At 37.9% G+C, this 14,575-nt stretch overlaps 1 protein-coding gene across 2 annotated transcripts in view; it reads right to left on the bottom strand.

Moving 5' to 3' along the window:
- The window catches only part of RGS7 (regulator of G protein signaling 7), a 690,838-nt gene that overhangs the window by 368,469 nt on the left and 307,794 nt on the right, over positions 1-14,575 (bottom strand). For both annotated transcript variants that reach the window (XM_069064480.1, XM_069064481.1), the window contains exon 3: positions 9,524-9,620. In XM_069064480.1, coding sequence (XP_068920581.1) covers positions 9,524-9,620 — 97 coding nt within the window. The remainder of the gene's footprint in view (positions 1-9,523; positions 9,621-14,575) is intronic.

Below are 14,575 nucleotides of genomic sequence, written 5' to 3'. Positions count from 1 at the left end.
TAAAATGGCTATCAGAATATCAACAATGCAGGGTTGGTGGGAGAATCAAATGAGATATTATTTATGAAGATCTTAGAATAATGCCATGTAGGCATTATTTAAGTATTAGCTATTATATTGTTATATATGAAGAAATCAAGGCTGATAGAGATTTGGTAGGAATGCTTCTGTGGTGCCTCTTTTGAGTGTCTAGGCACTAATGAAATGGTTCCCTGGAGAGAGGGAATTTGAGATTGTGGTTATGTGGAGTTTGAGAGAGAACAAGGATTAGTAACCATTGAGAAGGAAAAAGAAGATATCCCTCAGTCGTTATGCTTGCTAAGTGGGAAAGAATCCACTACACAACCTTCCTCTAATCAGCTGCTGAAGTCTCATTTATCTGCCATTGACAAGGATGGGACTTGTCCTAGCATGAACTAATTTGCTTTCTACCCCAATGACCCACTGTCCTACCCTCCCACCTCTGAAGCTACAGCACCTGCTTCTCTCCAAGAAGAGTTGCCTCCCATCCCAAATCCCTGATCCTCTCCCATTTTTCTGAACTGTCAGAGTTCTAAATAAGATTACTTATCTATCTCATGTTATTTTTGAGAGGAGGTCACTTAAATAAACCTTAAACACTTTGTAAATGAGACTGGTTATTGCATTCTCAATTTGCAGAAGTGTCTTTCTTGCTTCTATTGAACTATGAACTTCTCCAAAAGCTCACCAGCTCTCTTGCAGTTATTAGATAGCCATTTTCTCCAGAACCTAGAATGATGCTTTACATACGATAGGTCCTCAATGAATATTTGTTAAATTGAATTGATGTACATTGAGGACAGCTCTGTCTCCACTGTGGAGTGAGAATCAGCCCAGCAAAGTACTGTGTCCACTAAACCCTCAAGATCCTAGGGGTTTCTAGCTGGGCAGAGGAACAACGTTAAACTTCAAATCCCTTCCTACAGCAATGCTCATATTAACAGGGGAATCAGGACTGAAATATTGATATACAGCAAAGAGGACAGTCAAACAGTTCCAGGGCAGCCACAAATAAATTATATGGAAATAGATCAGGAGTGTGCTGGCAAATATTTAACAAATGGTTCTTAATAACAAAACAAAACAAATGAAAAACCCATGTTTGGTATGACACACTGTTTAACCTGCATTATTAACACTTTTTATTCATCACACTCAAGTCTAGACAGCCAAGAAAAAAAAAAAACCAAAGACTTGATTTGTTTCATTTGCCAATTACCAAAGTATAAGTGTACTGAAATTTTAATAATCAGGGGCCAGTAGGAGCTAACTTTTTCACTCCCTGAGTTAAAATCCAGGGTTGTGTTTTCTTAAACTTGTTCCTGGAAAACCTTCAGGTGTACTTGTCCACTATTCTCTTATTAGCACTTCCTTTTCCCAATAGTTCCTGGATATAATTGCATAAAAATTGTGAGATCATTTCTATGAGATTATCACACCTTAATCTGTGAAGTTCATCTTTCATTTACATATGAGGAAATAAGGCTTTTTCTTTCCTCGATTGATATTTGTTAGTGTTTCCTGATCAACTCTTCGAGGTGTGCCAGGCAGAGCTATGGCCAACTCTACCTGTAGATGGTTATTTCTGAGACCAAAGGCCAAAGCTTAAATGGTCAAAACACCATTTATGAGATGACATGGTGCTGCTTCAAGGCCTTAGTCCAGTAGTATCAGACTTGCATATAAAATATGAAAAGGAAGAAAAATCAGTTCACAGTTGAGATTTCATAGTATCACTTGTTGAATAAAATGCTATTTTTTTGCATCAATAGAAAAAGACTGTCGTCACTCTTGCATTTATGCAGAAATGTATGTGTGTGTGCACATAGGACCCCTGACCCCCAATCTAACAACTCCTGCTGCAGATGTCTTGTTTTCAATATCTTTCTGCTCACTATGGAAGTAAACTATACTATACACAGGGTAAAGGCTTTATATTAAAGTACCCAAACTGACTACAGCTGCATCATATCAAGTAAAAAGAAGGAAGGGGAGAGTATAGTTAATATATCTTCTGAGAATAAGTAGATCCTATCATAAAGGTAATATTTAGTGGGCCAAAGTGTTCTTTACACAATTGATAAATCTCAAAGTCATTCCCAGTTCTGCCCCTGAGCTCACTCAGATTTGCTTTCCCTGGAAACAGTTTCAGTCTGAATTTGGGGTCATAATTTTCAATTTTGCTGGCTGTCCCTCTACCTGGAATATTGTACCTCTTCGTCTTGGTCTCTTGTCATCCTTGGCTTCCTTCAAGCCAGGCTAAACCCCCACTTTCTACAAGAAGACTTTCTCTCTAAGATTTCCCATCTATCCCATATATATCTTTATTGTTCATAGTTGTTTCTATGATAAGCTCCTTGAAAGCAGGGACTATCTCTCTCCCCTTTCTTTGTATCCCCAGCATTTACCATAGTGCCTAGCACATTATTGTTATTCATTCAGTTGTGACTGACTTTTCATGACCCCATGGACCATAACATACCAATACTGTACACAGAGTTTTCTTGGAAAAGATACTGGCGTAGTTTGCCATTTCCTTCTCCAGTGGATTAAAGCAAAACAGAGGTTGAGTGACTTGCCCAGGGTCATACAGCTAGTAAGTGTCTGAGACCACACTTGAACTCAGACCTTCCCGACTTGAGTCCCAGCACTCTACTCACTGAGCCACCGAGCTGCCTGCTGGTACATAACAGATGCTTAATAAATGCTTGATGAATGACTGAATGGGTAATACTTGGAAAGTTCCCTTTTCTTCCATACTCCATATTTCTAAATCCTTCTTCATCTTTACTGTTCTTTTAGCTAGTTCTGATAAAGATGTAGCTCTTCTTGCCAAGGCCTAGCCTCTTTAACTGCTTTTTAAAAATTCCTTTAACACCTATCACTTCTAGCGGCTTTGTGCTCTGCTCACTCCTTTTCTCATCTTTATTCTGTTACTATTAGTTCCTTCCCTTTTTGCTTTGATGTCTCCTCTACTTAAAAACCCATAGCTTGCTTGTCTTATCACCTCAGCCATAATCCTGCGTCTTTTTCAATGTTTCACTGTCTAGCTCCTGGAAATACACATCTATATTTGATGCTTCCATTTTGTCACCTAGCTTTGCAACACACTGCAGTATAGTTAGTATAGATCACTCCACCATACAATTAAAACTACGGTCTCAAAACATTTCAGTGATTTCTTAGCTATCAAAATCCTGAGGCCCTTTTTATTGCCATTTTTCTTGATTTTTCTATAGTTTTTGATACTGTCAAACCCCACATACTGGATACTCTTTCCTCCCTTGGCTTCCATAAGGATGCTTTCTTCTGGTTCTATTCCTTCATTTCAGATCATTTCTTCTAAGTATCCTATGATTATCATTTGTCTTCTAACTTGAGTGTTGGGTATTCCTTTATTGCAACTACTAGCTTTCTATCATCCCATATTTTTCCTCCCTTTTGGGGGCTAAACTCCTTGAGGAAAACTATTTAAAATAGGTATCTTTCCTTCCTTTCCTCTCACTCTCTAACTTGATACAGTCTGGGTTCCAATATTATTAAATTGAAACTCCTCTCTCCAAAGTTAGCAACCATCTCTTAATTACCAAATCAAATGGCCTTTTCTCAATCTTCATCCTTCTTGACTTCTTTGCAGCCTTTGACATTGTCAATAACACTCTTTTCACTAATACACTTTTCTCTCTAGGTTTTCATGATACTACTCTCGGGATTATATTCTTGGCTAACTAACCACCTCTCACTGAATCTTCATCAAGGTCATGCATGCTATTGGGTATCCCATAGAGCTCTGTTCTGGTTTCTCTTTTCCATCTAACTTATTTCACTTGGTAACTTCATCACTTCTCATGAATTTAATTATCATCTCTGTGCCAATGATTTTCAAAGCTACATATGTAGCCCTAACATCCATACTGACCTCCAGAAAACACATCACCAAGCATATTGAACATCTCAAACCGAATATCATCCAGACATCTTATATTCAGCATGTTCAACATGTTGAAGCTTCTTTCCCCTCATTGACTTCCCTTTTCCCAGCAATCCTGCTGAGGATACCACCATCCTTCCAGTCACCTGAATCACAACCTAAATCCCAACCTCAACTCTTCAATCGCATCTGCAGTATCCAATCTGTTGCCATGGCCTTTCATCAACCTTCATAATATCTCTTACATATGTCCTCTCCTCTGACACTGCCACCACACTGGTGCAAGATCTCATCAACGCATGCCTGGCTGCTGAAATAGCTGGCTTGTGGGTCTGCCTGTCACAAATCTCACCACACTCTCATTGATCCTCCACGTATCTTTAAAGGTGATCTCCTTATAGAGCATATCACCTCCCCTCCCTCGCCCCCCCCCATACAATAAACTCTAGTGGTTCCTTAGCAACTTCAGGATCAAATATAAAATCTTTCATTTGACATTCAAAGTCCTTAGTAACCAGCTCCCTGCCTGCCATACCTTTCCAGTCTTCTTTCTACTTACTCCTCCAAGCATTCTGCAGCTCAGTGACACCAACCTCTTGGTTATTCCTCACACATGACACTTTATCTTCACATTGTGGTCATTTTCACTTGCTGTCTCCTGTACATGGAATGCTCACCCTTCTCATTTCTACCTCCTGGCTTTTCCAGATCCCTTAAAGATCCATATAAAATCCCACCTTCTACAACAAGTCTTTCCCAACCTCCCTTTTTTTTGCCTTAATTTTATTGCCTTCCCTCTGATGATTATTTCAAATTTATTGCCTTCCCTCTGCTGATTATTTCAAATTTATCTTCTATATAGCTTGTTTGTACATATTTACTCAATATAGCTTCTTTGTTTTTACAGTTATCTCCCTCATCAGGCTGTGAGTGCCTTGGAAATGGGGGTTATTTTTTCACCTTAGCAAAGTACTTGCTACATAGTAGGAGCTTAGTAAATTTTACTGACTGACTGACAACTCTCCATGTCAACAAGTCATAACCTCCCTTGGGTCTTGAACCTCTTTGGCAATCTGGTGAAGACGATGGACTCCCTTTCAAAATAATGGTTTTAAATGCATAAAAAATACACAGAATTACAAAGGAAACCAATTACACTCAAATACAGGAATCAAAACTTAAAAATAAAAGTCACAGATGCCAAATTAAGAAACTTGCTTATGTTATATCTTCATATATACTTGTGTATGCATATATATGCATACATACATATGTACATGAATATATTCCAATACAGAGAATATCTCTCTCTGTTTCTGTCTCTCTGTCTTCTCTCTCTCCTTTTTCAATTTAAATACCTTTTGGTTAGATTTAAAAGAATTCTAGATAGATAGATGCTTTCCCAGATATGGTGAATATACTATATCCCTAAATCTTTACAATATTTTTAACCATGGTCCAGAATTCCAAATCCCATCTCAGACTGAATCTTCATAAAATTCTATTCATTTCCTAAATCTATCTCTTCCTTAGAATTTCCTTAGTTTGTTAAATAGCAGTGATGAGAACAACCCCTCTGCCCCAAAGGTCTTTATTTTCTTATTCAAGATTTCATGTTCTTTAACAATGTTTTCTAAATTTCCTCTGGCAATATCACTTATTCCCATGTGAAGCCCAGAAATGTATGGCAGTCACTCAGTTTGACCAGTCCTGGGAACTTTTATTTTTAAGCAATTGGGGTTAAGTAACTTGCTCAAGGTTACACGGCCAGTTATTTCTGGGTGTGGTGCTAAGTATCAGAGCCCGGATTCAATCCCCAGGTCATCCCAACACTGGGGCTGGTGATCCTACTCATTGAGCCACCTGGCCACCCCTAAGCAATTAGGGTTAAGTAACTTGCTCAAGGGTACATGGCCAGGTGTTTCTGGGTGAGTGCTAAGTGTCTGAGCCCAGATTAGATCCCCAGGTCATCCCGACACTGGGGCCAGTGCTCTTACTCATTGTGCTACCTGGCCGCTCCAGAACTTTTCAATCATACCCTGGGTACATGCCCTGGAAGACAGCAGATATCACTATAGTTGATGTCAAATTAACAATTAAATGCATCAGTCCCCTCACTAACCATGACATTCACCTCTTCTTTCTTCCTTCATCCTTACTAGATGATCTTTCTTCTGACAACAGCATCATGGATGTAACCCATGATTCTCTGGAGCTTAAGCAGTTGTTTCCTCCTTAATTAGCTCTCCCCTCCACAAGAAGAACATAGCCATGCACAGAGCATGGATCAGGTATTCCATTACACCTCTTCCTCCTAGATGTGAAACCCAGGACAGGTTCTGTTCATACTTACGTGGAAGGACTTCATAGCCTATTAATTCCATGTGTTCAATAGTCATTCCCTTCTTCCTCTTTGTCACATTCTTCCCCTACATTCCTAGATATTATCCCTACTGGCAAAGATCAGAATTTCCTATTGCTTATTTAAAACAATTTTATTTACAAAAAAAAAAAAACAAACATATCCCTTCTTCAATTTCTTTCAAGGGATATTTCAAATTTTCTGATAAAATGGAATTATTCTTCATGCCTATGTACCTTCTCTTCTAGGAAGGAAATCAACATACCCATAGAATATAGATAAGTTATTTGACCACCACAGATTTTTGTTTTGCTACTTCAGTCAATCAACAAAAGTTTATTAAGCATTTTCTATGTGTCAGACAATAAATAAAAATGGCTCCTGCCCTCAGGGAGCTCACATTTTCCTCACTTCCAGGCCACCTTCAGACATGGCCCATATCCATACTGGCTTCTAAGACCCTTGGGGGTGACTAATCTGAGATCAATTCATATCATGAAGTCAAGACACTGCTATCACTTTGCACTTCTGTATTGTCCTTCACACAGGCTACCTCCCACCTGCCCTCACTTTCTAGGTGCCCTTTATGTTTTTATTTTCTCTATTAGAAGGATGAAATTTCCTCAAGTGTAGAGACTGTGTCGTTTTCTTGTTTTTCTGTCTTCAGGGCTTATTGCAGTACCTGGTATGTAGTAAATATTTAATAAATGAATGTTCTTTTGACAATCAATCACCCAAGTGGGATGCCACTGAGGTTTTGAACCTGAATAATTGAAAGGATGGTAATACCTTCAACAGTAATAAAACAATTCAGCCCAGAATCACTCTCACTTCATGTTTCCCAGTTTAAACTGGGGTCTTATTGCTGCCTAAAGTCGTTTGATTTATCTTTTGTTAATTGTTCAGCAAATTCCACATAAGGTCTGTTCCAGACATTCTTTCTCCTTTAGCTCCCAGTACCATCTGCCCCTGGCCACACCCTCAACAGATGATCTTGTTTCCTATTTGGTGGAAATATTTAGGGAACCTGATGAAATATCCCATATACACACTTATCTCTACCTTAACCCATCACTGTATATGCTAATTCTCTCATCTTTTCTTTTAATTTTATAGGCAGCTTTACCATCTCTCTAAAGTTAATATTTCCACTATCCTAACTCCTTTAGGACATTGCTTCTGCACTTATTCCTTTCTTTCCCAGGATGTTTGGCACCCAGATTTCACAGATTTAAAGTTAGAAGGTACTTTAGAGACCATATTGACCAACACTCATTTTACAGATTATAAAACTGAAGATAGAGAAGTTGTGACTTGCCAAAGGTCTCATAGTTAGAAAGTTGTAAAGTCAGGACTTGAGCCCAAGTTATGACTCCAAACACCTCTTTTCCACCATATCATGCTCTTCCATTGACCTTTTATTTTTTTTGAAACATATATAGGTTTCCCTTGTCTAAATCACTACTACTACTGCTATTTCTACTACTACTGATGGTGATGATAATGATAACCCTTCACTTAAGCTTCTTGCTCCCTCTAGCCACTCTTATCACTTTCTTTTTTATTGACAAGTTTCTTGATTAACTAGTTTATACTCAAATGTTTAATAACCAACTCTCCAGGGGAAAAAAGGCATGGCACCCTTCTAAATTTAATCTGCATTATTATCATTTTCTCCATCACTTTCATAAGTTTGAACAATCAACAAAGTAATAAATCAGCCATGACTTGCAGTCCTTGCCAATTTCCAAAACCATAAATGCTTACCCTGAAAATTTAGCAAGCAGCATTTTCTCATTTTTAATTTTTCTTACCTTTTCTGACACATTTGATGGTGATGTTCACTATGTCCTTTTAAAATCTTTCTCTTCCCTTACTTTCTGTGCAACTTTGCTCTCCTGATTCACCTGTCTGAATGTTTCTTCTCTGTTTCCTTCACTGATTCTTTCTGTCTACTCCTAATTGTGGAGATTCCCTAAGACTCTATTCTTTTTTAAGTTCTATTTATATTATGTGCCTCAGAGCATTTGTCTATTTTCATGGTTTCAAGAATCACTTCCATACTGATGACTTTCAAATTAATATCTTCACCATTGGCACTTTTCATCTATGGCAAAGCTGCATTTCAAAGTTTCAATCCTAATTCTGGACAAAAACAATAACAATTGGCAATTCTTTTTTAAATATAATATTTTAATTTTTGGTGGGGTTTTTTGGCATTTTGGAGGGGGGAAGGCAGGGCAATTGGGGTTAAGTGACTTGTCCAAGGTCAGACAGCTAGTAAGTAAGTGCCTGAGGCCAGATTTGAACTCAGATACTCCTGACTCCAGGGCTGGTGCTCTGTTAACTGTGCCACCTAGCTACCCCCCAATATTTTAAATTTTGGATAGTGCTTTGCATACATTATCTAATCTGGACCTTGCAATAACCATGAGAGGCAGGTATTGCCACCAAACACATTTCACAGAAAAAGATGAAATTAATGATCAAGAGAAAGTATAAGTTGACCATGGTCACATACATAAATAGGAAGTTTCAAAGGCAGCATTCCCTCTGATACATTTTATGTCACTGTATCATGTTTCCAATATATTTTAATCTAACCTCTTTCTCCTATTCCTTCCTGAAATAGAATTCATTTTTCAAATTTGACAAACACCTTGCACTATTCTGCTCATTCTTCAAAGTCTAATCAGCCAATCAAACAACTAACAATTATTAAGTGTCTACTCTTTGTCAGACACTGTGACAAGTGCTGGGAATACAAAGAAAGGCTAATAAATGAATAAATAAATAAACAAATAATATAGTAAAAATAAAAAAGGAGCCTTGCTTTCAAGGGGCTCATAAATTTTCCTGGCATTTGAGGAAAAATGTGATTCACTCACCCTGGCTGACTCTTGGCCTGAATGAGTTTCTCATAATCACACAGGAAAAGATGTTGCCCTTGTAGGAAGGTCATCTAATATAACATATAGGCAGGCCCCTTCAACATGTGATTTTCTCCAGTTTTTTATCTTAGGACATTAATTAGCCCTTTACCTTTTACATTCTCACAGGATTAAAAAAAAAGTTTCTTCGACTTTGGTATCCCATAAAATTAGACTGAATGAGAGATTAAGCAACAAAAAGCTAGAATAGAAGCTGAGAAGTATTGTGACTGATACTAAAGACATGTACAGATACATAGACCAAAGAGATAGCCTTACCAGAGAAAACACTGGGTATTTTGGAAAGAAAGCTTTTGACAGTCCTAATAGGAATTCCATTTTTTTCGTCTTGCATACGTGCTATGACATCTTCCATCTAGAAACACACAAAAGAAGAATTTGGTGACCTTTAAACAGCAGAATCATTTCTTGGACAGAAAAATAACTCATATTTACATAAAATTTTCAGATTCACACATCACTTTGCATATATTGTTACATAGGACTATCACAGCAACTCTGTAAAGTAGGTATCACAAGTATAATCATACTTATTTAATAGTTGAAGAAAGTAAGTTAATAAAATTTAAATATCTTATACAAGGTTACATAAAGTCATCTGGCCAATATAGGATTTGAATCTACGTCTTATGAACCTGGAGGTCCAGTATATTAGTCACTAGCCCTTCAACCTCCCTCTATCCTACAAAAGACCCAATAAAATTAAAAAACCAATGGCTGCATCAGTTTTTCCAAACTAAGAACTATTTCATGTCATGATTATTCTTGAATCTTTCGTGCTAATGTTTTCATTTTGAATAGGAAAAGTAGAGAAAGAAGTCAGAAAAAGGCTCATTTTATGGCCCACTATACTACTAATAAGAGCTTTGGATCTCACCTCCTTCTTTTGCTCTTTCTGGAGTTATAACTGCTGAGATAAGAGACTGTTTATTTTTGAAGCTGTCATGTACCATTGTTGAAGTGAAATTCACACTCCATTAATGTTACCACTACTGAGGCCAAAGCAAAAGAAAACAGAAGTTTAAAAGGCATCTGCTTGGATTTCCTCTATCTAAGAGGGATTCCAAGAGAATATCTGGAATGAAGTCTAATATCTAAGTTGAAAAAGCTTCCTGGGAGCCCAGAACTAGACACCAACATTTGTTCCTCTTGTCCAGCTCCATGATCAATTTGCTATATGTACATAGATTATATAACATTGTCACACTTGAAAATGGACAAATTAAGACTATATAATATTTATAAACCCATGACAAAGCAAATGTGTTTAAGATGAAGATGATCCAATTGGACTACTCAAAACAATTCTTAGCCAAGCAGATACTGGTGTTCCTGTCAAATCTGTAAGTCATCTTGCATGTATCATCTCAAACTTCTGGGCAAACGGTATCATCATTTCTGCAATACTGGCCAACTAAAGATGGCATATAGGAGCTATTAAGCATGAGATGGAAGCATGTGGATGGCTCAGTGCAACTTCATACCACTATTATTATATATAATAAATTTGCAGTTTCATGTGCAATCATCTTTTTATTATACTATTTTATGGAAATGCTTGTTTTATTTCATATTAAAAATAAAATAAATAAATGTGAAAAATAAGTCTAAAGACTTCCTCTAATGAAGATAGGTCAATGTCATCCTCATCTGTATAACAGAAAATATTTTCATTTCAGGAATATTGCAAATTGATAAGTTTTTGCTAATGCTGGCATATTTTACTCTCACTGCTATATGGTAATGATACTACTTCAAGGGTCAGAATTACAATTTTTCTACTTGGCAGGGTATTCAGAGGATGCAACAATACTATGTTTCTTAGCCATGGTAATTCATGATGACCTTCCAGTCAGCCTTTGAAGGATGGCGATTTGAGCCAGTAGAGGGAAACTGCTGAAATCACAGATAATTAAAGTATCCAAGGTGCCCCTTTTCTGGTGCCCAGACATATGGAGAAAATGTCTTAAATGCTCTGAATACAGGGGTTATGCAATATTGGTGTTTCTAGTCCCTCTCAATGCATAATATAGTACCTTATGTATAGTAAGCACTCAATAAATATTTGTTGAATTGAGTTGCCAAGAGCTGAAACAAAATAAATTGGCTTGGCTTAAAAGGATATTTCACTTGGGTTATGGCCAAGCATGAGAAAATCTTCCAGCTTCATCATACCTTTTGAACAAATGAATTAGTATTATTTCATGCTCTCTTACCCCCTCACTCCCATTGCCAGATACAATCTCTCTCCCCATTCATTTATCAGTAGGTAAACACTGAGAAATGCATTCTGCCAATGAAGCAATAAATCAAGAATTTATTAAGCAATTACTATGCGCCAAGGATTGTGCTAGGCATTGGGGATTCAGGAGCAAAAGGGAAACAGTCCTTGCCCTCAAGGCACTTACATTCTTTGATGGCAAACAATGTGCACGTTTATAGGCATGAGCAAATATACAGAGAAGATAAAAGGCAACCTTGAGGGGAAGGCACTAACACCTACAAAGTCCAGAAAAATCTTCATATAGAAGGTGGTACTTGAGCTGAATCTTTAAGGAAAGCAGGGATTCAAAGATGTAGAGGTTGATGAAAAATGCTTATGGGAACAGCCAGTATAAAGGAATGGAGTGTCACATGCAAAAGATAGCAAGAAGGCTGGTGCCTAGAATACTGAGTTTGTGCGAGTGAGATATATATATATATATATGTATATGTATATGTATATGTATATGTATATGTATGTGTATCTATATGTATATGCTTGTATATGTGTAACAACAAAACTCTGAATGTCTTATGCAGCTAGCTTGTGAAGAGCTCAAAATACACAAGTTTGTATCTGATCTTAGAGTTAAGAGAATCACTGAGGGGCAGCTAAATGGGCCAGTGGGTAGAGTGTGGCTTCTAGAGTCAGGAAGGCTCATTGCCCATGAGTTCAAATCTGGCCTCATACATTTGCTAGCTGTGTGACACTGGCAAGTTACTTCACCCTGTTTCCCTCAGTGTCCTCATCTATAACATAAGCTGGAGAAGGAAATGGCAAACCTTGCCAGTATCTTTGCCAAGAAAACCCCAAAATGGGATCACAAGGAGTCAGACACAACTGAAGCAATTGAACAACAAATACTGAGGTTTACTGACTAGAGGAGTGACATAGTCATACCTATACTTTAATTAAATTTTATGTTTATTTTTAGTGTACAACATTCATTTCCACAAGATTTTGAGTTACAAATTTTCTCCCCATCTTTCCCCTACCTACCACCCCAAAACAGCAATCCCACTGTATACCCCCTCCCCCAATCTACTCTCTCCTATATCTTCCCCCAACAACCCTCCTGATTTCCAGTGGGGCAAGATGGATCTCCATACCCCAGTGCTTTTATATCTTATTTCACAGTTGCATGTAAAATAATAATAATAATATTTTTTAAACATTTGATTTTAAAACTTTGAGATCCGGATTCTTTCCCTTCCTCCCTCATCACCCACCCTTAATGGGAAGATAAGCAATTCAATTGTATATGTGTAGTTACACAAAACATTTCCATAGTGGACATACTGTGAAAGACAGACTATATTTCCCTCCAACCTATCCTGCCCCCCACTTGTTCTATTCTCTACTTTGACCCTGTCCCTTTCCAAAAGTGTGTGCTTCTAATTACCCTCCCCCCCCCAGCCTGCCCTCCCCTCCATCATCCGGCCCCTCATCCCCTTCCCCACTACTGTCCTGTAGGGTGATACCCTATTTAGTGTGTTTGTCATTCCCTCCCTAAGTCAAATTCAATGACAGTAAGGTTGACCCATTCTCTTTTGCTTTCCTGTTCTTCCCCTCCATTGTAACAGTTATCCCATACCTATACTTTAGAAGCACTTTTGCAGCTGTGTGGAGGAATGATTGTAGTGAAGAGAGATCAATTAGAAGTCTGTTTCAAGAGAACAGCTAAAAGACAACGAGGCCAGGAGGATGGTAGCAGTGTAGAAAAAGAAAAAATGGTGGATGCAAAAGATGTTGTAGACAGTTATATATATATGAGAAGGTTTGTCAAGTAATTAGATATGAAACAGTTAGATGGCACAGTGAATGGAGTTCTAGGCCTGGAGTTAGAAGGACTTGAGTTCAAATACTGCCTCAGATATCTATTAGAAGTGTGACCCTTAGCCTTTGTCAGTTTCCTAATCTGTAAGTTGAGGATGACAGTAGTGCTTGCCTCCCAGGGTTATTATGAGGATCAAATGATATTATATTTGTAAAGTGTTCAGTGTAGTGCCTGGCACATAGTAGGTACTCAAATGCTTTTACTTTGTGGGGTGAATTCAGTGATGAGTTAAGGATGGCAGTGAGGTGAGAAAAAATGAGGAATTAGAGGAAGGTGGTACCTTCTATAAATAGTAAATTTCAGATGAGGAATGACAAATTCTGTTTCAGACACATGGAGTTCAAGACATCTCTCAACCTCAAAATGTCTCAATGGCAAATTGAGACTGGAGCTGGAGCTCAGGAGAGAGACTAGGGGTAGAGAGGAAGTTTTAGTATCGTTACTGTTGTTCAGTTGTTTTTCAGTTATGTTCATGACCTAATTAGGGGTTTTCTTGGCAAAGATACTAGGGTGCTTTGCCATTTCTTTCTCCAGATCATTTTACAGATGAGGAAACTGAGGCAAAAAGGACTGTGACTTACTTAGTGACTTAGAGGCACATAGTTAATAAATGTCTGGAGTTAGATTTGAACTCAGGAAGATGAGTCTTCCTGACTCCAGGCCCAGGACACTATCCACTACAACACCTAGCTGTCCAAAAGTTTTAATAGTCATTGATAAATAGAAAATTGAATTCATGGGAGCTGATGAAATCACCAATATGAATATGAAAAGAAAAGAAAACCCAGGATAAAGTTTTAGGGTACACCCATAGTGCAAATTATCCAGGGAAAGAAACTAAGAAAGAACAGTCAGGGAAGTAGGATAAGACACCAGAAAAAGCAATTGCCTGAAAATCTAGAGAGAAATGAACATCTGGGAGGAAAAGATGATGAATGTTAGATAAAGCAGAAAAGTACAGAAGGATAAGGACAGAGAAAAGGTCGTTAGATCTGGCAATTAAGAGATCATTGGTAACTTTGGGAAGTTGCAACTGAAGGATGAGGTTGAAAGTCAAATTGCAGAGTTTAGAAGAAAGTAGGAGGAGAGGCAGTGGAGGAGGCAGATCTGATTTTTTTATGAGTTTGCCTGAGAAAGAGAAGAAAGATGTGATGATTATTTCCTGAGAGAGAGAGAGAGAGAGAGAGAGAGAGAGAGAGAGAGAGAGAGA

The sequence above is a fragment of the Petaurus breviceps genome, unplaced genomic scaffold (assembly GCF_028583685.1).
Source record: "Petaurus breviceps papuanus isolate PSGF00001 unplaced genomic scaffold, PetGlider_PUasm1.0 90633, whole genome shotgun sequence".
Lineage (NCBI taxonomy): Eukaryota > Metazoa > Chordata > Mammalia > Diprotodontia > Petauridae > Petaurus > Petaurus breviceps.
Note: the sequence above shows the minus strand (reverse complement) of the source record. Positions and strands in the feature narration are given on the sequence as shown.